Source organism: Arachis hypogaea, chromosome 15 (genome assembly GCF_003086295.3).
Source record: "Arachis hypogaea cultivar Tifrunner chromosome 15, arahy.Tifrunner.gnm2.J5K5, whole genome shotgun sequence".
Taxonomy (NCBI): Eukaryota; Viridiplantae; Streptophyta; class Magnoliopsida; order Fabales; family Fabaceae; genus Arachis; species Arachis hypogaea.
Window position 1 is genome coordinate 148,495,179 of NC_092050.1, and position 23,403 is coordinate 148,518,581.

At 30.9% G+C, this 23,403-nt stretch overlaps 1 protein-coding gene across 6 annotated transcripts; it reads left to right on the plus strand.

Annotated features, from left to right (window-relative positions):
• Positions 1-4,367: 4,367 nt before the first annotated feature.
• Positions 4,368-21,521, plus strand: LOC112751220 (protein NUCLEOLAR FACTOR 1). Of its 6 annotated transcripts, none has more exons than XM_072217199.1 (26): positions 4,378-4,768; positions 6,123-6,759; positions 7,646-7,761; positions 7,862-7,949; positions 8,201-8,292; positions 8,546-8,723; positions 8,972-9,110; positions 9,837-9,960; positions 11,015-11,112; positions 11,259-11,375; positions 12,491-12,571; positions 13,447-13,625; positions 13,765-13,837; positions 15,037-15,096; positions 15,229-15,267; positions 15,370-15,458; positions 15,722-15,786; positions 16,227-16,273; positions 16,588-16,647; positions 17,422-17,493; positions 18,206-18,235; positions 18,338-18,432; positions 18,736-18,841; positions 19,992-20,054; positions 20,474-20,545; positions 21,113-21,521. In XM_072217199.1, exons 3-26 carry the CDS (start codon positions 7,740-7,742, stop codon positions 21,188-21,190), a joined length of 2,067 nt encoding a protein of 688 aa, XP_072073300.1. In that variant the 5' UTR covers positions 4,378-4,768; positions 6,123-6,759; positions 7,646-7,739; the 3' UTR covers positions 21,191-21,521. The 6 variants fall into 6 exon arrangements, with proteins under 6 accessions (XP_025656074.1, XP_072073300.1, XP_072073301.1 ...); XM_072217200.1 differs by having other exon boundaries at positions 8,574-8,723; XM_025800288.3 differs by having other exon boundaries at positions 6,569-6,759.
• Positions 21,522-23,403: the final 1,882 nt, after the last annotated feature.

A 23,403-nucleotide genomic window follows, 5' to 3' on the forward strand; every position in this document is an offset into this window, starting at 1 on the left:
CACATATCTTTTGTTAATCAAAAGTTAGAAGGAAAAAACAAGTATAATTACCCGTGCCATGCACATGATAAGATTAAAATTATAATTTTAAATTATTTTTTAAAATTAATTTGAATTATAATAATTTGATTAATAAAAAAGTAACATGTTATGTATTATTTTTTTTTAATTTAGTGTTAATTGGATTAATTCTAAAATAGTTATTAATCAATTTTAATTTTAAAAATCTACTTTTTTTCAATAAATCAGACATATATACTGAATGTGATCATAAATAAGATAGTAATAGTTAAATCTACCAATAAATATATTAGTTATTATCACACTATAAAACAAATTAAATATAAAGGCTATTAGCACTTATAAATCTATAAAATCCCACTGTTTTTGCTCGCGTGCAAGGGTTTACTTATCAAATAAACTTAAAATATGAACAAAAAATATTTATAAATTGGACCTAGCATAACTTGAAAGAATAATGGAAAATAATCAATTTACCTTATCATCCATGAGAACCATTTCTATGTAAGTCGTCTTGTTCTTGTCAAATTTGGATAAGACTTTCTATAACCTTATATATTAATTTTGTTAAATAATTCTCTCTCTCTCTATATATATATATATTACGATAGTTTTTCTTAATATATATACATATACATAAATAATTCTATACATATACATAAATAAAAAAATATATGAATATTTTTTTTTAAACTCTATTTTACCGGTTATTAAAAATATTAAAATATATGAACAAAAAATATTTATAAAATGGACCTAACATCACTTGAAAGAATCATGAAAAATAATCAACTTACCTTACTATTCATGAGAACCATTTCTATGTAAGTCATCTTGTTTTTGTCAAAATTGGATAGAACTTTTCATAACCTTATATATTAATTTTATTAAATAATTATATATATATATATATATATATATATATAATAAAAAATATGTGAATTATATTTTGTTAAACTCTATTACCGGTTATTAAAAATATCTAAATCACATATATTAATTATTTTTTTGTTATAATTATTTCATTTTATATATATGATTATTTTTTATTCTACAATCGTACAATAAATTTTTTATTTTTTATATCTATATATATTCCTCAATTTCGACTCCATTCATATACATATTAACAGTTTTTTTTCTAATAGTGATGTTTTAATTTTTCATTTTTCTTTTTTTCACGTATCTTTATTTTTTTAAATAGTGATGTTTTAATATTTTTTTTCTTTTTTTAAATACATTTTTCTTAATAATTACATTACTAATCTGAAATATAAAATGAGAAAGAAAATAAACTTAAAAATCAGGAAAAAAAGAAATTTTATATTAAAAAATATAAAAATAATATATTCAAAAAGAATAGTCGTAATATATAAATTGAGTCAACAATTTAAATTTCTCTAAAACTAATTTAATCAAATACCAATATTAGAAATAAATTACTTAAATAATATTTAATCTATTTTAGTCCTTAGACACGTATAGATTAAAGTCATTTTCGTAATGACAACGAACTGAAACAATATCATAAGTTCGAACATTTAGAATTCGTACAAATTCAGACTATTTCTTTGTTCTTTGAAAACCTTCTGTATCCCTGATAGAGTTGAATCAAAATTCCTTTTATGAAAAAATAGTTACGGAGATGGCTTTGACGTGTTGGAGACCAAAATCCAGAAATCACTATTTATATTTAAGTGTCACACCCATTAAACCCGAAAGACCAAATAAAATAGTATCTCTGATTTTATTCTCATTTAATTCTAAATCAAAAGTAATAATGACTTATTTAATTCAGCATTTATGATAATAAATGAGATGACCATTATATAAGTCATTTAATATAAAATAGCTTAATTTACGATTATAATTAATATATGTATTACCCACAAATTAGATTAGGAAATAATAATTTCGTAACAAAATAATCATTCAATTTGAATTACAATTAATTGATTGACAGAAATTATAATAAATTGTATGATATTTAAAAAATTAACCAAATCAATTAGTTGATATAATTAATTTATTATAACAAAATAAATTTAATGAGTTAAAAGAAATAAATCGAAAAACACCATTAGAAACATGTTACGACAGTTTTATCATTAAGTGAAGAAATTTAATTTTTACATAATAAAATAGATATTTACAGATTATTATATTAAACACAGACTAAAAAAATACACTAAACAAAATAAAAGCATCAATGGTAAAATATAACCTAAAAAATCACTTAAATTCAAAAAGAACCTGTGATGAATTATAATAAATCTATATATGAGAAATAAAAGTAAAATAAATAATTAAAAATAAAGTAAAAAGAGTAATTAAAAAAAGTAAAAGAAGATAGAAAAGATAATGTGTGGAGTAGATAAAAAATATATTGCAATAGAAGATTAATATAATTAATTAATACAAAGGATGAAAGAGAAAAATCAAAATACGATCTTATTAAAAAAATTTCAAAAAATTATTTTAGAAAAGAATCTATTAATCAACTTTTATAAAAATATTACAAAAAATTTAAATTATCTTTAAATAAAATAATAATACCCTTAAGAATTATTAATCAAAATAAATAAAAAAATATAAAACAAAATCATAGAAAAATATTAGCAAAATTAAGATAAAAAAACATAAATAAAAAACTATAAATATTTTATCTGAAGTACAAAATAGAGAGAGAAAATGGATATATAAAATAATAAGATAATAATTTGAATTAATTGAGTTCATTTATTTCATTGCTTTATATATTATTTATTAAATAATTTAATATTTATCTCGATCATATTAAATAATAAATTAGTTATAATTAATTTGGTTTAATGAATCAAACAAAATTTAAAATAATTTGATATTTACTCTAATTAAATTAAATATTTGAAGTTATGATTAATGTAATTTAATGAATCAAATAAAATATTAAATGATGAAATATTTATCCTAATCAAATAAAATTATATAATTTATTAGTTATAATTAATACAATTGAATGAATCAAACACATTAAATTGAAAAATAATTTAGTTAATTTGTGTCTTAAGGACACATTTTAAAAATATTTATTTTGCAACAACTTTTATAAAAGATTTTTTATAATATTTTTAACCTATGCTTTAAAGGCACAGTTATAATAATCCATTAAAAAGTACTTAATTAGTTAACACAAATAATTAATATAATTGATTTAGTTCAATAAATTAAAAGAAATAAATGTGAAAGGAAGAGATAAAGAGAAAGTAAAATTATAAAAATGTATATCCATTAAAAAGCAATAAAAAAGTCCTTTTAGTTTTTTATTTATTAATTATTAATTTATTATAATTAATTTCACAATATTTATTACACGTTATTCATCTTATAAATTAATACAATCAATTTATTGATATCAATTATCGATAATTAATTATAATTGATATAACTTATTTCGCTATACTTTCTAAATAAATAATTAAAAATGCACGGTCTCAATTTTTTGTTAAAGTAAAATAAAATAAAATATATAAATTGAGTAGATATAAATTTAAAAATTATAAATTTTATTAACAACTCAAATAAATTAGTACCATAAAATTAAATTTAATGTCTATTTTAAAAATAATTACTGACCTTTTATTCTTTTAATTATTAATAATTTAAATAAAATAATACCCTATAACTTATTTTGTTATTCATTTTAAGTAATTACTAACATAGTTGTTAGTAATACCCAAGTATATATTATCAACATAATTTTATCAAGGGTATTTCAATCTTATCGTCATTGCAATTTTGTACCGTCTTACTTTTTTTAATTTTTATTATTAGAATTGTTAAATAATATTAAAAAAATTCTTTAAAAATAGAAATAGCGATGACACCTTGAATAATTAATTCAATCAAGGATAAAGAATTAAATTGGTCCCCTATGTTTGAGCGTAATTCTATTTTAGTCCTTAAGGTTTAAAGTGTCCTATTTGAATCCAAAAAAGTTTCATTTAGCATCAATTTAGTCCTACAGTGAGGTTAAAGCTAAATAATTTACGGAATGTCCTACATAACAACACAGTACAAGAACAAAATGATAATTTGGAGAACAAGTACAAGCTCTAGAGGCACAAAATCAACCGTGAATGCATCAATACCAATGTTTTGAAAACCAGACCAGACCGACCGGTCAAACCGATTCAACCGGGAACCGACAAAGAAAACGGTTCGATCCAGCGTGCAAAACCGCAAAATTAAAAACCGTTCAAGAACCGCTGAATCGGCCGGTTACCGGCAGGTCGGATCGGACCAGAAACCCGGCCGGTTCACAGAAAACGACCTCGTTTCCTTCCTTGAAAGGGAAAAAGTTGCGCGTTATCCCCCATTCCCCCCTTCTCCAACTCCTTCCTTCATCAAACCCTAGCCTCCACCAATAGTTGTCGCCGTCTGTCGGAGTGAGAGACTGCTGCCGCCGTCCATCGCACTCAAGAACTTCCGTCTTCGTGCTCTCGGGCCTCTCGCCGGATCCTCCACGTCGGGTGCTCGCATCTCGCCGTTCTCCTCTGTGCTCGGCTGCTTGCGCCTCCCTCCGCCAGTGAGTGCTCGAGCTGTGCGTGTTGGTTGCTGCTCGTCGTTCGTGGTTGTCTCTGCTCGATTCTGCCTCCCAGCCTCACTCGAGTCTCGTCTCAGTCACTGGCATCTCGTGGTTCGTCTGTCTCGTCGCCGGCGGCAGAAGCAACTCGTGGGGTGGTCGCCGACTCGCCGTCGATCGTTGGTGAGTCCCTGCACCATTGCTTCCCTGTTCTCTCTTTTCAGATTTCCCTTCTCCCTGTATTTTTGCATGTTGCTGAATTGCTAATCAAATTTGCCTTGTTGCTAATCTAAATGTTGCTGTAAATCGGTACTTTACTTGGATTTGTTGAATTTGTTGAATTTGTTGCTTCCCAGTCACAGAATCAGAACAGAATACTCAGTCAGTGCTTTGTTGATTGGTTTTGCTTACTGCTTCTAGGCTTTGAAATCAGTTTATGATAACTGTGATGCAATTATTTAGTTGGATAACTGATGTAATTATTGAGTTCAAGAGATTGAGTTTTTGATTTGCAAGGTGATTTTTGGTTGATTTTTTATTTAATTTGGTAATGATGTTTATGATTGGGGTTATCTGATTGTAGGCAGGCAAAATTGTGTTGTGTTGAATGGCTGAATGTTGTAGGCACTAGGCAAAATTGTGTTGTGTTGAATGGCTGAATGCTGTAGGCAGATATGGTCTTATGTTGTGGTTAAGAACACGCTGCTAATTTTCATTGTGTTTAGCTCCTGCTTTAGGTTAAGAACATGGTTAATGCTATTGTTGAATGATTAACTCTACTGCTACTGCTGGGCTGTACTCTATTTGATTGTTTTTTTATGCTATATTGAAAAAAATTATGCTTAAACTTTGATAATTCTTTGTTAATTTATGTTAAAATGATACTAAAGCATGAGCTTTTATCTGAATGATTAAGTCTTCTCTGTTGTATTGAATTAAATTTATTTATTAAATTTTTTAGTTAAATTTAGCTAAGTTGTATCTTGTTTTGAACTGATTAAAATGAATGATGGAATTTTTATTATTGAATTTTTATTGTTAAATCTTGTTTCCATTGAAAAAAAGAAACTAAAAGGAGAAGAAAGAAACTATAGAATATTAAGTTAATTCCCACAAATTATAAACTGTTAATATCTATTTTTGTACCATTGTTCTCTCTGTTTTAGATGTTGAGTATTGCTAATTTCTGAAATGTTAGTGCTCAACCCCTGCACATTTGGTCTATGTTCACTTATCTTTTCAATCATTTGGTTGCCAAAGAATCAAGGAGTTTTAATTTTTATTTGTTTTTTTAATGAGCTTCAAGTCAATAAAATTATTGAATGTGACCTCTATGATGTATTGCACATAAGATGCTTTTCCATTCAAATTTAACCTTACATAAAGGACATATATATTTGGTAACAATTGTAATTAGAAGTTTTCAACTGGTACTTTCTCATGTTTTTAGAGTTTTGCTTATTTCTAATAAGCTTACCTGTTTATTATTCTATTCTAAAACGATTTATTCGGTTGAACCACCGGTTGGACCGGTTAGATCAGTAAACTAGTGAACTAGTGACGAGTGGTTTGATGACCGGTCCAGTTTTCTGAACCTTGATCAATACATTAAATAACAACCGATAAAAACCGAACCGGACCGACCGGTTCGACCAAAAAACCGGTGAACCGGACTCCTAACCGGTCCGGTTGAGTGATATGACCGGATAAGGAAGAGAACCGTGTTGAACCGGCCGGTTTTGATGAAAACCGGAAAACCGGCGGTTTCTGGGTAACCGACCGGTTCGGAAGCGCTTTTTTTTTTATTCATTTTCCAAAACGACGTCGTTTTGGTTTATAAAAAAAAAAAAAAAGTCTCGTCGTATACGCACGGTACCCCCAAACCCCACTCCCAGGCCCAGCTTCCACTTTCCACTTTTCCCCCAACCCTAATCCCCTAACGGCTAACCCTCTCCGCCACCACCTCACCTCACTCTGTCACAGTGTCACTCACCCAGCCACCGCCGCCAGCCGCCAGCCGCCCGACGTCGTCTTCTTCGTCTCACCGCCCGTCTGAACTCCGAAGTCTGAAGGAACTAAGGAAGTAGGAACAGGACAGACCCGCGGCTGTCTCTCATCGCCGTTGCCGCGCCGTCGCCCTCGCCGTTGCCTCGCTCTTCTGCTCTGTCAAACAGGTTAGCTCCAGTTCTCCTCTGTAGTCTGTTCTGCACTTCTTGCTGTTACAGTGTTATGACTTATGAATAATGTTGTTCTGCACTTCTCCTCTGTTCTCCAGCAACCTTAAACTGCACTTCTCCTATGTTATTCTATTCTGTGTTGAAAACTTAAAATTTCTGGGATGAATATGCTTGTTGAAAGCTTGAATCTATGAAATATGAATTATGTTGTTTTGTTGATTTGTTCTGTGTTGAATATGCTTGTTGAAAACGTGAAAATTTGTTGTTTTGTTGATTTGTTCTGGGATGAATATGTTTGTTGACTAATGCTTTAAACCGAGGTGTTGAATATGCTTGTTGAATATGAATAATGTTAATCTAATGTTGTTCTGTTATGAACATGCTTGTGCTGTGAATATTTAAGATTGCTGTGAATAATGTAACTATTTAAGATTGCTGTGAATTTAACTATTTAAGCCTTTAAGGTTGCTGTCTTGCTGAATAGGGAATGGGAATTAGGGAATTTAGAATTGCTATTGTTTTATACTTTTGCAACTTGCCGACTTCGAAATCACTCCTTGGATTTAGTTTATGAATTGTTATCCTTATTGTGTTTAATTAAGATACTAATGTACTAGTACTAACTAATTTCACGTTTATCTTTGTATTAGTTATATTTAGACTTTGAAACTTGGTTGTTTTTAAAATGTTGGTGAAGAACTAAAGATATGTATTTTGAATTTATTAAGTTTATGACTATTTTTAGTATTTTATATTTTTTATTTACGTGAAACCGGTTTTATCGGTTCAACCAGCGGTTTATCGGTTGAACCAATAAACCAGTAAACCAGTAACCTGACCGGTTCGGTTCTTACAACTAATTCACCGGTCATACTTTCTCCAGACACTTGCGCCAACGACTAGTTTGACGGCCGAAGGAGGGAGCCGCCGCTGCTACTGTGCGGAGGTCAAGAGAGTGAGATTTTAAAAGGATAAAGATGACGCAGAGAGCTGACGCCGGTGCCAATTTTCATTCTTCTCTGCTTTTCCCACTATGGCAGTTAATTAAGTATGCGTTTTTTCTAAGCTTGGTTATTATTAAACTTTCTATTCTTTGTAGGGAAGAAGAAGAAATCATCCAAACAGAACCCCAATAATTTGAATGTGAATATTCTGCAGACTGATCCTCCTACTTCTAACCTTAAAAGGTAGTAACAGTGTGTATTTTTTCAACTATTTTAATGCTCTATGAAACAACCACATAAGATAGGATAAATTCATTTACTTTGTTCTAAAGTCTTGGTATTGATTGTTACATTGGTCCATGCATATTTAGTTTACTATCTTATTTAAATGATCAAGCACTTAATCATGCTCATTTGACATTGCCTTTTGTTTGGGATATTTTTATTTTAAAGAAAGGGTTTAAAATTTTTCGTTGCTTTACCCCTATTTTCAGGAAAAGGCAAAAAGTTAAACATGACGAAAGGAAGAAAGAGGCGGAGCTCCCTGCGCGTCGGAAGCTGAAGGATGACCATGATGATGAAGAAGGTTTGATTCTGCAATATTTAAAATAATTATGATTATGTGGAAGGCAAGAACTTTGAGAAGAGTAGAAAATAGCAATGTTTTAACTTAAATTTTTGTCAATATTTCTGTTCATTAAGGATTTGTTTCAGTTTTGTAATTAGGGTCTGTACATCCATTTTGTTTTCTGCAATCTCCCTCTGATTTTCAATAGCATAAGATGGTTATTTAATTTCGGGATATCATTTATTGATGTTTGTATTCTTTACTGTCTTAGATTTTAATGATGATTCTCCTAGAAACAGTGACGCGGAAAGGATGTTGCAAGATTCAGATGACAATGATTCTCAATCAACAGGCTCTGAGACTGAATATGATGCTGAGTTTTCTCAGTCAGATGAAGAGGATGTTGGAATTGATGGTCAACCAAATTATGAGGATTCAGTGCACTTAAGGTTTGTTAATATTTTTTGCTTTCTCAGTTTCATTTTTATTTTTATTTTCTAAATAAAATATAGGTGTGGAAGAGATGGAGAAAGAAAAATATTATCCGAGTAATACCAATGTCTTATGATGTTCTGCAATGAATCTGAAATTGTACCAACTACTTATTTCTTTGTCATTATACATAACTCAAATGAATTTCCTGCTCTTTTCATTCTTTTTATCCTATAGTCTAACATACAATATTTTGTGTCTGTAGTTCTTTTAACCTACATTTGGAACATAATTTAACAAAAGAAGAGATAGACAACCAAAATGGTTCCAAATTTAAATGGGAGGTACCAGCCATTGGCATGTCGAGTTGCAAATGGATAGGAACTGGAGAAAATATTTTGGAGGTATTTCATGTTTGTTATTTTTTACTTTTTTTTTTTTTAAAACTATTGGCATATCCAAGATTGAGTAGCTTCTTTGTGGAAGTGCTAAATCTAGTGTAATTATTTTGGCCACAAGCTGAATGGTTGTAATAAAGTAAAGGGGAATAGTAGACATTAGCAGCTGGCCATAGAATTCATTGCTTTTGCCTTCTTGTCTAGAATGATGATACTTCATTCCCCATATGGTTACTTCTTTTGCAAAGTAGATAATGCTATATGTTAGGTGGGGAAAATAATTAGATATTACAGCATTGATGTCAATTTCAATGCTCATCACCTATATGCTTTGTAGTAGAACTACTTGACTTATTGTTTGCATCCTAATCATTTTCTTGGTAAGGCTATGAGAGTTGATGTTAGACTACCAGTATATCAAGTCAATGGTGTGTTGTGTGCTATTTTCATGGAGACTTTGATTAATAGTAGTCCTTTAAACAAAGGTAAAAAAATATGGAGTAGTTCTTTTCGGATAAAATCAACATTGTTCAACGAAGAATATTTTCCTCTATTGTTATCTTTTCCTTGTCATTGATACTGCCCATTGCTTTGCTGTAAGTTTTTCTCTTTGAATCTTAGTCCATGTACTAAAAAGGAGAATTGTTTCTGGCAACTTAATTCGTTAAAAACATTATTTGGTGTGTAAATATTTACGGGTATTACATTTTTGTCTCTTGTTTTCTCTTTTAGGATTTGAACTCCAATTCTTTCGATGGTCTGAAAGCAAGGTTGTATGAGCACTGGATGGATGTCTACAAGACATCTGGGGGCAAGGATTTGAATTCATCTATGCAAAAGATATTTTTCTCCCTTTGTAAGTTCGTTTTCAGATATAATGAATAAATCATGTTCTAGTCTCATTATTTGCATCTAGCATAATAACTACCCTTGATTTTTATCCTGAAACTAAGGGGTTGTTTAAACAATATCTTCCATTTTTTAGAAGACTTCCAAATTTCTTCTATTTCATGTAAAATTTTCTGAGCTGATAGGGGGTTGTATTTGCTATATTGGAAAATAGCAATAAGCCAAAGGAATCTAAATCCTCTCTTATGGTAATTTAATTTTTTAATGGTCAACAGGAGAGAATGTAGACCTTCTACCCTTTATGGTCTATGCAGTAAAATTCATGTGGTACACTGGAGTTAGTATAGATACAGCTATAGGATTTAACTTCTTTCTTGAATGGTTAAGTATTATATTTATCCAAAATTTTTAGAATAAATATATCGATGTTTTCCGTAATGTTTTTTGGTTCTATTTGTGCTCCGAATGTTTTTAAAAGTGACTCATTGTTATCTTTATTTAATTCCATCAAAATGCAATAACAAAGGTTGTATATCTTTTCCGGCCCGAAGGTTTTCTGCAATTTGGTAAAAAAGGACCTGGTTTTACATATAGACACATGAACACGATGATGATGGGAAGTGGGAAAGAGAACAATTATCTCTTCAATCTTTTATTATAATTTCTTTTTAATTTTAGGATTTTTTTTTACCTTTTTTGTGAATTTATTCACAATGGTCATGTCATTTTATTAGAGCTTGCCACTTGCGACATTTGTTGTACACGTCACCATCTCCATTTTATTTGTCATTTGGTATGATAAATTGATAATTGACACCACAATATGCTGCTTATTTGCACTAAACCACTTTTGAGTGTATTTTGAAATTCTTTTATAGTAGTTATCCAAGTTACACACTCAAGCACTTTTGTTGTTGATGTTGTTGCTGCTGCTGCTGCTGTTGTTGTTGTTTACTCCCGTTGAGGATGCTTGGTTGCTTTTTGCATAAAGGTTGTGATTTATTTATTTATTTTTCTTCCATCATTATAATGGTATTGCCTTCATGTTGACATGTTTCTAGGCAGCAGATACCGGGATATACTTCACTGTAATAAGAAACCATTCTATGTCAAAGGTCTCGAAGATACAAGCATCATGGATGCATACATAATGCATTCTGTAAGCAAATTTCCCTGTCATTTTATTTAAGATTATGGATTTTGTCAAAATCTTTTGCATGGTGGCAATGTATATTACAGATTATATTACACACCCATGCCTATGCTATATTGATAGCAATGACATAATGGCTATATCGTTTACAGCTCAATCATGTGTTCAAAACTAGAGATTGTGTGAAAAAGAATGATGCAAAATTATCCAGAGCTGGAGAGAGTGCTGGTAGTGACAAATTCCGAGATCAAGGTTTTACTCGTCCAAAGGTAAAGGACCATTAGTCATTTGGGACGGATCTATTACCATTGTTGTGGGGGCAAGCACCTCCACTACAATTTGAATTTTTTTTCGTAGTACATGATAATAATATTTATTTACCCCCATTAAATTATTGAATTTGACCTCACAATAATTTTTTACTCAACTTTTGGTACTTAATAGTCAATTTAAGAATTTTATATTAGATGTCTATTAGAATGATCAATTCTCAATTTAAATGAGATTGGTGTTTTTTCTTAGAAATCGACTCGAAAAAGTATTATTTATTTTCTTTTGAAATTAGCTTTAGTTTTTTCCGCAGCAATTGCATTAATTGAAAGAACTTTTTCAACTATGAATATCAATAAATGTTGGCTTCTAATTGTATAAGAAGTAAATTTCTAAATAATTGTTACTGATATATATAGAGATATTTTGATTGTATTGTTAAGAAAAAGATTGCTCAATTTTTTTAAAATATGAAACCTAAAAAATAGACTTTTATATTATATGTTGTTATTTAAATTACTACTTTAGTGTTTTAATTTGTAAATTAGATATTTGGAAGACTAATCATATTTACAATAACAAAATATAATTATAACAATAATCATGCTATATGTACATAAAAAATAACCACCCGCATAGAATATATATTAAAATACAAAATACATATTGAAAATGAGTTAAACAACACATGTATTTATACACAAATATATAATGATTAATAGATAATCTGATAACTGATTTTTATATACACATAATATTTTTATAATAATTATTATTATATTATATATATTTTTCTCCCTCTATCAAAATTTTCTGGATCTGTTACTGAATCATTTCTATAATGGATTTCTGATTATAATTAAATTTGTCACTTGTCTAATTAGTATTTTGCTATACTTGTTCTAAACTGCATCTTATTATCTAAATGAATTAGTAGATTTGGTATTTTCGCCTTGTTCTTTTTATTGCTTAATCATGTTCAATTGGTAAGCTTAGTATAACCTAGAAATGCATGTAGTCTAAGAAGAATCATAAGCATACAAGAAAGTTCTTCTCATGTTAATTTGTTATGTTTCAAACAAAGTATATGATCCTTTATCTACTTGTGCTCCAGGTTTTAATTTTATTGCCAATGGCAAGCATCGTGTATCGTGTTGTGAAGAGGCTTATACAACTTACACCTTCAGCTCACAAGGTGCTTTTGTACCTACCTCTCTAGTTGATTACTCTTTCCATCTAACCATGGTATTGCCCCTTGAACATGACCTAAATTATCAATACACATCTAGACTCTGAGGAGTTGCCTCAACTCTTTAAGTTTTTTTTTTCTCAACTACAGGTTATCTCATAGTAAAGAGTCGGGATATATTGATGAACCCCCCATCAGACTATTTTTCAGTTTTATCTTTCTATATTTCTCTTATGTGGACTTCTACTTTCTGGTTCATGATTGTGATCCCTCCATTGGGTGGTTAATATTCTGCATGTGTTGGAAAATATCATTTAAATAGTTGGCTTATGTTGTGTGTTTTCCTTTTGTTTTTGCCGGCTTCTCTCTGTACAATTTGGTTTTCCTTTTAGTTTATTAGTGGTTTCTCAATAGATCCCGTTAACTTTAGGAAACTAAGGTTTTACATGGTTGATGGTTATCATTTGTCATTAGTTTCTTTCTTCTGTATGGGTGGTTTCAGTAACTATGTATAATAGGCTTCTTCTGTTATTGTGTATCATTCTTGCAGATGTTAGAAAATTGTGTGCCTCCTTGATTAAAAGGAATACAAGGTTCTGTAAAAGGAAGACCATTCTTTTCCAAATTCAATGCACATTATCAATTTTAATGCTAGTGAAATTCCTAGATCATTAATCGGTGGATGTCTACAAATGACCTTTAATTTAACATTGTTAGGCTTAAATCATGCTAGTACATGTAACTTTCTGCTGTAGTTTATGATAAGTGACTCATTGTTGCAAGTGTTGCTTATTAGTATTATCTAATTTTATTACATTTTTGTTGAGAAAGATAGACAATTCTGTAAGTCCTTTGTGATATTGAAGTGTTTGTTTTCTCAGGTTAATGTTGAGCATATGGATCGTTTTTTAACTAAATTTGGAAGTGAAGAGGGCAATGAGGAAAATGACCATGATTCTGAAAATAAAAAACCTCAAAAAGCATCCAAACCATCTGACTATGAAGTACTTTTTGGTGGCAATAATGAGGACGATTTTATGATTGGCATCAAATTTACTAGGTAACAAATTTCACTGCTTGGTGATTAGGATTGCTTATTCTTTATCCTTTCCCAAGACATGCTATGCAATAGTCCACTATCTGTATTTTTTAGTATATTATAATGAATTTTTTTTTCTTATTCATAAAATTCCTTGCAGGAAGACAATTAAGTTGTTCAGTGATTTCCATACCTCAGACATCATTGTTGCTTCAGCGCTTTCCTTGGTTAATGTAAGTGGGATTTTTCTTTTATGAAAAAGAATCATTCTTAGGTTCTTATTCATATTTGCCTCCTAGATATCTTTTTGCTCACTTTAGATTATATTATCACTCGTGATTTTTCTTTGCAATTTTCCCTTATATTTTGGTTCTTATTTATTTATATATGTTTGATGGCGAAGGTTTTATGTTTTAGTTTTATTTATTTATTTTTGTTTGACAGTAAAGGTTTATTAATATTAGTATAGAAGACAATTCCAAGTGACAAGCTAGACATCCTTTAAAAGAAACAATAGACTGGAAACAGAAATTTTTATCAAGAAGGCATGAAATGTCATGAGAATACAATTACTCCGCTAAAATTTACCAAATGTTATTTGATGTGTTATTTGTTTTTGGAGAGTTTTGTTCTCGTGCTGAAACCATTGTCATGTCATGTCACCTTCAACACATTTTACATGATCAAAATCAGATGTCACTTGTTAAGGTGATGGTGCATGAAAACAGTCTGGATTGGATTCTTTCCTGAGGTACAGTGATGGAAGTGACTATGCCAAACAAGTTTTCTAGGTCTGATTTTCTAGGAATCAATTTTCTTCACTTGGGCTTTATATAGCCTTAGGATTTAACAATTACAGTCCTAAACCTTCTAGGATAAGTAAAAGGTGTTTAATATTGTTTTTGGGGGGTCAAGAATGTTGGATCAGTAAGTGAAGAATTAAGGAGAATGAAAGGAAACAAGAGAAAGTTAGCTTATTCTGGTCCATGTCGCCAGTTCATATAGACTGTGTTGTAGCTACTCACTCTTTCTCTTCAGTTTGGATAAGGAAAATTTCTGGCATATATTCACTTTTCTTGAATGAGACTAGACTTGGGTATGCAAGTTTTCTGTTTTTTGGGTACAGCCTGCATATATGTTCAATCATAATCTTGATATTATTGTGCAATTTTTAAATTTTGAAGGTTCGTAACATGTAGCTGTAAAAATGGTTTCCCTTAGTTTGGCTTCAAATTTTTATTTTTATTTTTTTATATTAATTATGGCTTCTAAAAGGCTTACTTTTTAAATCTAGATTTTGCTTGTTGCTGCATTTAAATTGTAACTTATTAAATGAAAAAGAAACTGTTATACTTTACATATTTTGAATTTGAATTGGATTTTTCTTAATATCCTTATTGCAAGTGCCTGACATCAGTGTTGTGAATGTTAGAAAATTGAAGAGGCCGGGAGTAACAAGGAAAAAGATGTAGATTTTCTTTCATCGATCGAGGTAAGTGGCTCTACTTGTTATTTGTTAGACCATGCTTTATAAATTCTATTTGAATATGTAGTTACCCTGTGTATAGGTCATTGGATCATATAGTTTGAAGTTGACAAAGTATATTTTATTATGTTTGAGTAGGTGCTGATTGTTGATCATGCTGATGTAATAGCAATGCAGGTTTGTTGTATCTTGCATGTTTCTTTAAATTATAATAATAATTTGAAGGTCACTATAAGTTGGAAGAGTATAAATGTTGGCTATTATTTTTGAAACTTCCAGAATTGGTATCATGTACATACAGTTATTGACCACTTGAACCGTTTACCATCGAAGCAGCCTGGAACTGATGTTATGCGCATTAGACCATGGTACACTTTATGTTGGATTTTTCTTAGATTTTCATTTCTTTCCATTTAGTTGGTGGTTGTTAAATTTGGGGGGGAGTGACGTAGTTTTCATTTCCATGCATTGGATATTTGGGAGGGAGTAACCTGCCTTTTTGTACATGATTATTTTTGTTCCATGAACTGCATTTTGCACTCAGGTCATTGAAAGCTAAGGTGTCAGAAATGAGATGCATTTCTGGTTTTTCTACCCTAGAATCTTGAAATCTTAGTTTTTCTTTGTTTAGGTATCTTGATGATAATGCCAGATTTTACAGGCAAACAATTGTTCTGGGGTTTTATTCAAATCCAGGTAATGAACCTTCCTTATTTTGGCCAAGATGTTGAGAACAATCTTGCATTCACATAGTTTTGTCTTTAACTTCTCTATAGAAGGACAGATATTATATGTTTTAACAGACCTTTGTATTCTTCATCCTTTTGTTCTGTTTGATAAATAGGGGATGTTAATTTGCTGGAAGAAAGAATATTTATTGCTTCAGTATTTCAATTGGGGATTCATCCAATATCCATTCAAAATTTACATAAACAATCATCAAGATAATCTATTTCCAATTATAATACATGGTTAAAATTTTTGTGTATTTTCCTTGTCCGAAGGACCTTTTTTGATTAACTTATGGTAACCTTTGTTGATGCTGAGTTATAGAGTTTTCTAATGAATCCTTTTTGACTAGCATTATTAAGAAACCACGTTGAGTAATTTACAGCTTATTCATTTCCTTGTTGCAGATATAAATGCTTCATTCAATCATCAGTGCTGTAATTATGAAGGGAAGGTATGCAAAATGTCTGGTTGCACTTTCCATTCTTTTAGATGGGCTCAATGTTTGTACCTACAATCACTCATGGAGGGTTAGAGATACATCATTGCCGAAAGAGTTCTCATGGAAAAATCTCAAGTTTTTGCCATTCTCTTTAATATGGTTTTTATTTTTCTTATATGGACTTAACCCTAGGCATTGTTGATATGCTGTGCCTTATAATGAGATGAGAATCATAAGAAGGTTTTCTTTCTTATTGCTTAAGCAACTACACCAACCAATTATATTCCTTGTCATTCAATATCAGTCTTTTCATTTGGTATCTGCAGGTGAAGCTGGTTTGTGATTATAAAGGTGTTTTACACAAAGTTCTTCCCGAAATAAGACAAGTATGCTTTCTCAGTATTACTTTCTTAAAGTAGAGGTTCAGATGGGAATGAAACCATTTGGGTGTAGATGCATTCTGATAGCGTAATCACAATATCATTGCACTTAAATTTACTTGGATCACTTATGTGATGCATAAAACAATATTCATTGTTGTACTGTTCCTTTGAAAAGTACATTTGGGGGGGGGGGGGGGGGAAGCTCATTAGTGAAACTGATCTTTTCTTGTAAGCAGAAACAATAATATTTTTAAAGATGAAAGAGTTTACAGTAGACTTTTGAAAAAGCTACCTCCTTCTCCTCTTTGACATTTTTTGGGATCTTGTGGTGAAGATCTCTAAGGACTTGATAATTGGAAAGTGGCTGATTTTTTATTAGACCTTAAGATTACTCTTATTTTGGCTTGTCTCTCTAGCATTCTTCTCTGCTTGTTATCTTTGTTCATTTGCTGGTAGTGTGGCTAATACAATTTAAAAAATCATGGATAATTTAATTGTATTCTGTTCTGGGTGGAGGTCCTAATGAGCCAATAGATTAGTTGGATGACTGCCATAGTTAAACGAGGCATACAGTTGAAAATGTCTTGATAAACTTTGTTTTAGGCAGTTGTGATATATAATGTATGCTCAACTATTGTATTCTTGTTATTATTAATTCGTTTGACATGTTTGTAGTCCTTAATTATTCTTGAGGTGTTGAGTTATCAAATATTATTCCAAATTATCTTGCCTCGTTTTTCCTTATGCTAATAATTCTCTTGATCATGTGACTTGTAGATCTATGAACGATTTCATGTAGACTCAATAGTAGATGCTGATGATGCTCGCTTTGATTATTTTGTTAAGAAGGTATATGTTTAAGAATTGCAGTTTTGAAATTTTACATGTTGAGTTGAACTATTTTTGAAAAACTAATTATCCAAATATTTTTCTGTGTGACTTGGCTGAAGTCATATGTCAAATAAACATCATTTTTGTAGCTAACATATGGTCAGTTGGAGTGGCAAATGCTCCTTCCTTTTAATAAGTGAACTTGAGTTTGAGTTCTGTGTATGGAGTAACTAGCATTGGGAGAGTTATGCCCCTTATTGGATTTCAAATGTTGGAATAGGATCTGATTGGAGGATACTTGTGGTTTCAGTTATTAAAAATAAATTATATAGTCTTGGAAATCAATGCCAAGCAGTTAGACCTATATTTATCCTGGTTGGCCAATTTTTATCTAGATATTTATGATATTGTAGTCAATATTTAAACAAATATTTATAATATTAGCTAATAAAAAGACTACTACATCAAGGTATGCTTCAATGTTATCCATTTATTGGATATTTGGGTGCACAATGATTTATCCGACTGCCCAATCTCATTTTGGTAGATGAGAGAAATACTTCTGTATTTTGTGTTATTTTTCTGGGTTTGAAATGCTTCTGTTCAATTTCTTTATATAAATTCCTTAGGACAGTTTAAAATAATTTTTTATTAGGTGCATATTGTTAAAAATTTATGGCAATTTGTAGTCAAATTTATAGATATGATGTCAGTCATTTGTATCTTGCAGGTTTTCCCACGGATCAAAGATTCTGATCAGGTTAGTTTGTTTAGGTAGTTCAATTTCTGATGTGTATGCCTGTGATAAATGAAATTTATATACTAATTATTTTGGTTCTGTTGGATGAAATCTTTGATACAGGGAGGCATTATGATATTTATCAGTTCTTACTTTGAATTTATTCGAATCCGAAATTTTTTGAAGTCACAGAATGCTTCATTTTGTCTTCTTGGGGAGTAAGAAGCCTACTTTTTATCTTTACTTTGAAACTTTGTAGCTGTCAATTATTGCATGTTTTCAGAATATATCTCTAATGATTGGAGGTTCTTGCATGAATACAAGTTTAACACATTATATTTATGCTTATTCACTATGCAAATGGATCCCATCACTTTATTTAAGATACACTAAATTGTTTGTGGGGCCCATCATTTTTGTTATGTTTGACTGTAAATCAGAGGTGGTATACTTATCCTGATATAATAATTTTTCATAATTATGTATGATTTATGAGTGTTTTTTTTTCTGGACTAATATAGGTATACGACCCAAAGTGACATTTCTCGTGCACGTAATTGGTTCAATGAAGCAAAAAGGAAGATCATGCTTTACACCGAGAGGTCTCACTTCTACCACCGATACAAGGTTGTATACACTTTTTCTCTTTTTGCCTTTGCTTTGCTATTTTCTCTAAATTCAAGAGGATTAATGGATTTTTTTGGGTATATACACACACACACACAAAAAGGTTTCTTTTGTTGTTTTTTCAATCACTTGGTGGTCTCACTCCACGTCTCGTATGCAGTTATGCACTTCCATACCCATCCCGTCTTGCTTTTTCTTCTACCTTCTTTGGAAATCTCTTTGTTTCTCACCTTTCATTTCCCAGCACTTGACCCTTGTGTTCTTCTCTCACCTTTTGATGTACTCAAAAATCCATAACAAGCTGTTGAGAACCTATGTTGGATGGTCAAGCACTCTCTTGGGATAACTTAGCAGTTGGTACAAAATTTCCGGTTGAAATTTCTTAGCAAGAAAAAATTGATTTGAAAGTTTTTCGCCCATTCTTTTGTGTTATAAGTGTTCTCCCGCTTCTTAGAACAAGTGTTCGCTAACTGCTATAAGAAACTCAGAGGTTAAAGAGAAGTCCAAGATGGTTGTACCTTCTGTGTTCTCTATACCAAATCCATGATCTCCGTGGATCACTTCCTTTTAAGTTCCAAGAAAGTCTTGTTTCCCTACTTTATGCCTTGGATTAAACCTTTTAGATCTTCACGAAGTTTTGTCTTGTAGTGTTCTTTTAAATCGACTTTTGTACATAGGCACTAATCACAAGGAAGTGCTCCCCCTCAACCGCAAGTTTTAGTGTAATGATCCAATCACCCGCATTTTTAACCTCTACCACATCTTTTTCCCAATGCTTATCAAAGGATAACGCCTATCTCATTCCTATTCTTTACCTTTCTTGTGTACCAAAGCTCAAATACCAAGGTTCCAAATTACATTGCCTTCACCTGACTCACTTGACTTTTTACCTGTGCACTTCCACCATTGATTTTCCCTATGATTCATCCACATAGCACGTCGCTTCTTGGCAACAATCTAGCCTTAACGCAGTTCCATCTTTGATCCATGTCATCGGGATTCAAAAGAATTTTACGTTGGTTGTTTAGCCTAACGCAACCCTCCTCTTTTATTTGGGGTTGGGACAGGCTATGTAAAATGTTTGTAATAAGCCTGATACAGGCAGAGTTATACACAATATTGACAAATATAGCTTATTTCTTAATGGCAGATTCGTGGAGTTCAGAACTTAATCATGTATTCACTACCAGAAAGGAAGGAGTTTTTTCCTGAGGTGAGCAGCTTAATCAAGTAGGTTTTGTTTTCTGTTTCTTTCAAAGAATTCATAAGAAAGGAAATAGTGTGAAATGGGAGTGTAGGATACAAAGAAACAAAAGAAGGAAGAGAAAACAATAAATAACATAACTCAACAAATCAACTATTCTCTTGGTCTCTAACCTTGACAACCTGGAAAAAGTCAATATGCAAAATATGCCAAGGAATTTAAAACAAGCCCTGCCCTTCAAAGTACCTTATTGATTTATTATGCTCTCATTTATTTCAATAGCCTATGCATTTCAGTAATTAGTTCATCACTTCATTGCTTCGTTGTTCTGTTGATAAAATTTTTAATAGGTTCTTATTCTCAGTTTGTCCATACAAGTTGAACATAATATATCTCTTATTTTATTGCTATCCCTTTACATCTTGCAGATTCTGAATATGCTTGATGGGTCTGCCAATATGGCATGCACTCTTATGTTTTCTTCCCTTGACAAGTTTCGGGTAATACTTTCTCTCTTTGATGTCCCTTTTAGGATATATACAAATTTAAACACCCTCTCCCCACCACCCCACACACAAAAAAAAAAAAAGTCATAACCGAGTATTATGCTACTTGCTGCCATGTAGTGTGTATGTAATTGTTGGTTGGCTAATTGAAATGCATGGTAGTAATGAGAATTGTACGAGAAAAGGGCTAAATAAGGGAGGATTTTGTTGACATAGCTGGTTTATGTATCACTTAAGAAAAGTGAAACTCAGTAGATTCTAGTTTAGAAAGTGATAAGTTTGGTGCAAGTTTCTAATAAATTATAAATTATTTTTCCGCATTCAACATATTCACTTGAGATATAGCTAAAATCCCCAATTACTTGCACATCTATCGCTATATTTCTAAAAAAGATGTCTGAAACCTCTGTACATCTAACTTTTTTCATGAAATACGATTCTAGTTCTATTATTTATTTATTTATTTATTTTTGGCTAGCCATTCCTCCTACAATTTCCTCTAACAGCAACATAATGTAATAATATTCTGATATTTGTTTTGCTACGGAAATCACATTTCAGCTGGACAGAATTGTTGGGACTAATAAAGCAAAAAGGATGGTGACTGCGGAGAAATCTGTATTTTTCTTTTGCCATTAGAAATCTGTAGTATTCCAAAACCTTTAATGTTCTTAGATTTTGAGAACATCCTTTTTGACCAAATGAAGCTGAAAAGGACCCCATTTTTTCCGTGGTGCGTTGAGAGACTGCCTCAATTTCAGTTTCGGAACACAAATGAAGGGAAACTTATGCGTTGGGTCGAGTCTCTATTAGTCTTACTCTTTTCGAGTTAAATTCAGATTGTGAATACTGAATAGGCATAGTGAAAATATTGCAGTTTGAGAGGGTTGTAATCTTGGTTGTAATCTTATATACTTTTTGGCTTACATGACTATATATATTAAACAAATATTTTTACGTTGCCTTGATACATAGGTTTATTTAAGCTGTTCTTAAATCATAAGTTTATTAGAATTTAGGGTTTGAATAATCTGTTTTTAGCATCCATTTTTTGACAGATCATAAAGAGTATAGGTAACATTGGAATAATTGAGAAATGCTATTTGTACACCAAAATCAGCCACTAAAATCAGTCACAAATATATTTGTGTATAAATATATGTGTGATTTAATTTATTTTCAATGTGTATTTGTGTTTCAGCATGTATTTTATATTGGTGGCTGACTTTGGTGGCTGATTTTGGTGTACACGTAGCATAACCTATTTAACTATTCCATTAATTCTCATATTTTAAACTATTTGTTTTAACAGTTATGCTGCACTTACAAACTTTTTTGGCAATAAAATCCAACTAAATTGGTCAAAGTCCAACAAAAGTCGACTTTGGATTAGAGAGTATGTAAACACTCGTTCCCACAACTGTTCAATAGTGTGAACGTTAATATGAAAAACTTTTTTTCTCTCTCGATCAAAACTGAAATGATCAAATTTCAAACGATATTCAAAATTTCTCTAAATCTTTGTAAAAACTCAAAGAAATTTCAAAGTTATGTTTCAAATCTTCACCCAAAAACACACAAAAAAAAAAAAGACGAAAGATTATTGAAGGTATTGTTCACTAATTGTCTAGTTTTTTTCACTTTTCTCTTTCGCATTTTCAATTGCAAAACACTAGATAGTCATATTTTTGTTTATTTAGTAGATTTTGTGTTCTTGCGTTAAAGTACATACTACTGTTCTCATACTGTTCATTTGCTGATAACATTGTTAGGTCGGTGTAAAAATGTTACGTAGTATTTCTCGTATACTTTAACCTATATTATTTGATGGATTTGAATGTGTTTTTGTGCATGTTTGAGTATTTGCATGTTTTGAATTGAGTTCGTGTGTAGTTCTCAGTAACAACTTTTGATGTATTTTGTCTGAATTGAGGTGCACTTGGTGGTGTTGTCATCTTTTTGTTTTAACTAGGCAACATAATGTTGCAGTGTTTCTGATATTATTCTGTGCATGTTTGAGTGATTTGCATGTGTTTTTGTCCATTTTGAGAATTTTGTTGATGGATTTGTTGTAACTAGCTCATAGAAATTTGTTGTAGTGCTTCTAGTGTCATTTTGTGCATGTTTAATTAAATTGCATGTCTTTTTGAATTGACATTATGTGATGTAATCAAGAAATAATAGCGATGCATTTGGTTTGTCTTTCGGTGTATTTCATGTGATTTGAGGTGCACTTGGTGGTGTTGTCTTTTTGTTGTAATTAGTCAACGGAATGTTGTTGTAGTGCTTCTGATGTTATTTTTGCATATTTGAGTGATTTGCATGTATTTTTGTTTATTTTTTGAGGAATTTTGTTTATGGATTTGTTGTAACTAGTCCATAGAATTTTGTCGTAATGCTGCTGGTGTCATTTTGTGCATGCTTGATTGAGTTGTGTGTCTTTTTACACTAACATTGTGTTACAATCAAGAAATAATAGCAGTGTATTTGATTTGTATTTCAGTGTATTTCATGTGAATTGAGGTGTATTTACCGTTGTTGTTACCTATTAACCTAATTTTTTAATTTCTTTCAGAAAAAATGACAATTAAAAAAGTTGCTGAGAAGAGCACCACAAAAAAAGGACCAAAATATAATGTAAGTAGATATATGTTAGAACAACTCAATTTTTTTGTATAAATATAGTTATGTAACATAATTTTCATTTATTTACAGAAAATTCATGATTTGAGATGCTCCACAAGATTCATTTATGATATATTTCACAACATGAGCAATGACAAGAAAGCTGTTGTTAAAGAATTGAGATTTGTTGCTATGACGCATATCCCAGCCTTGAATGTGTCGCATAA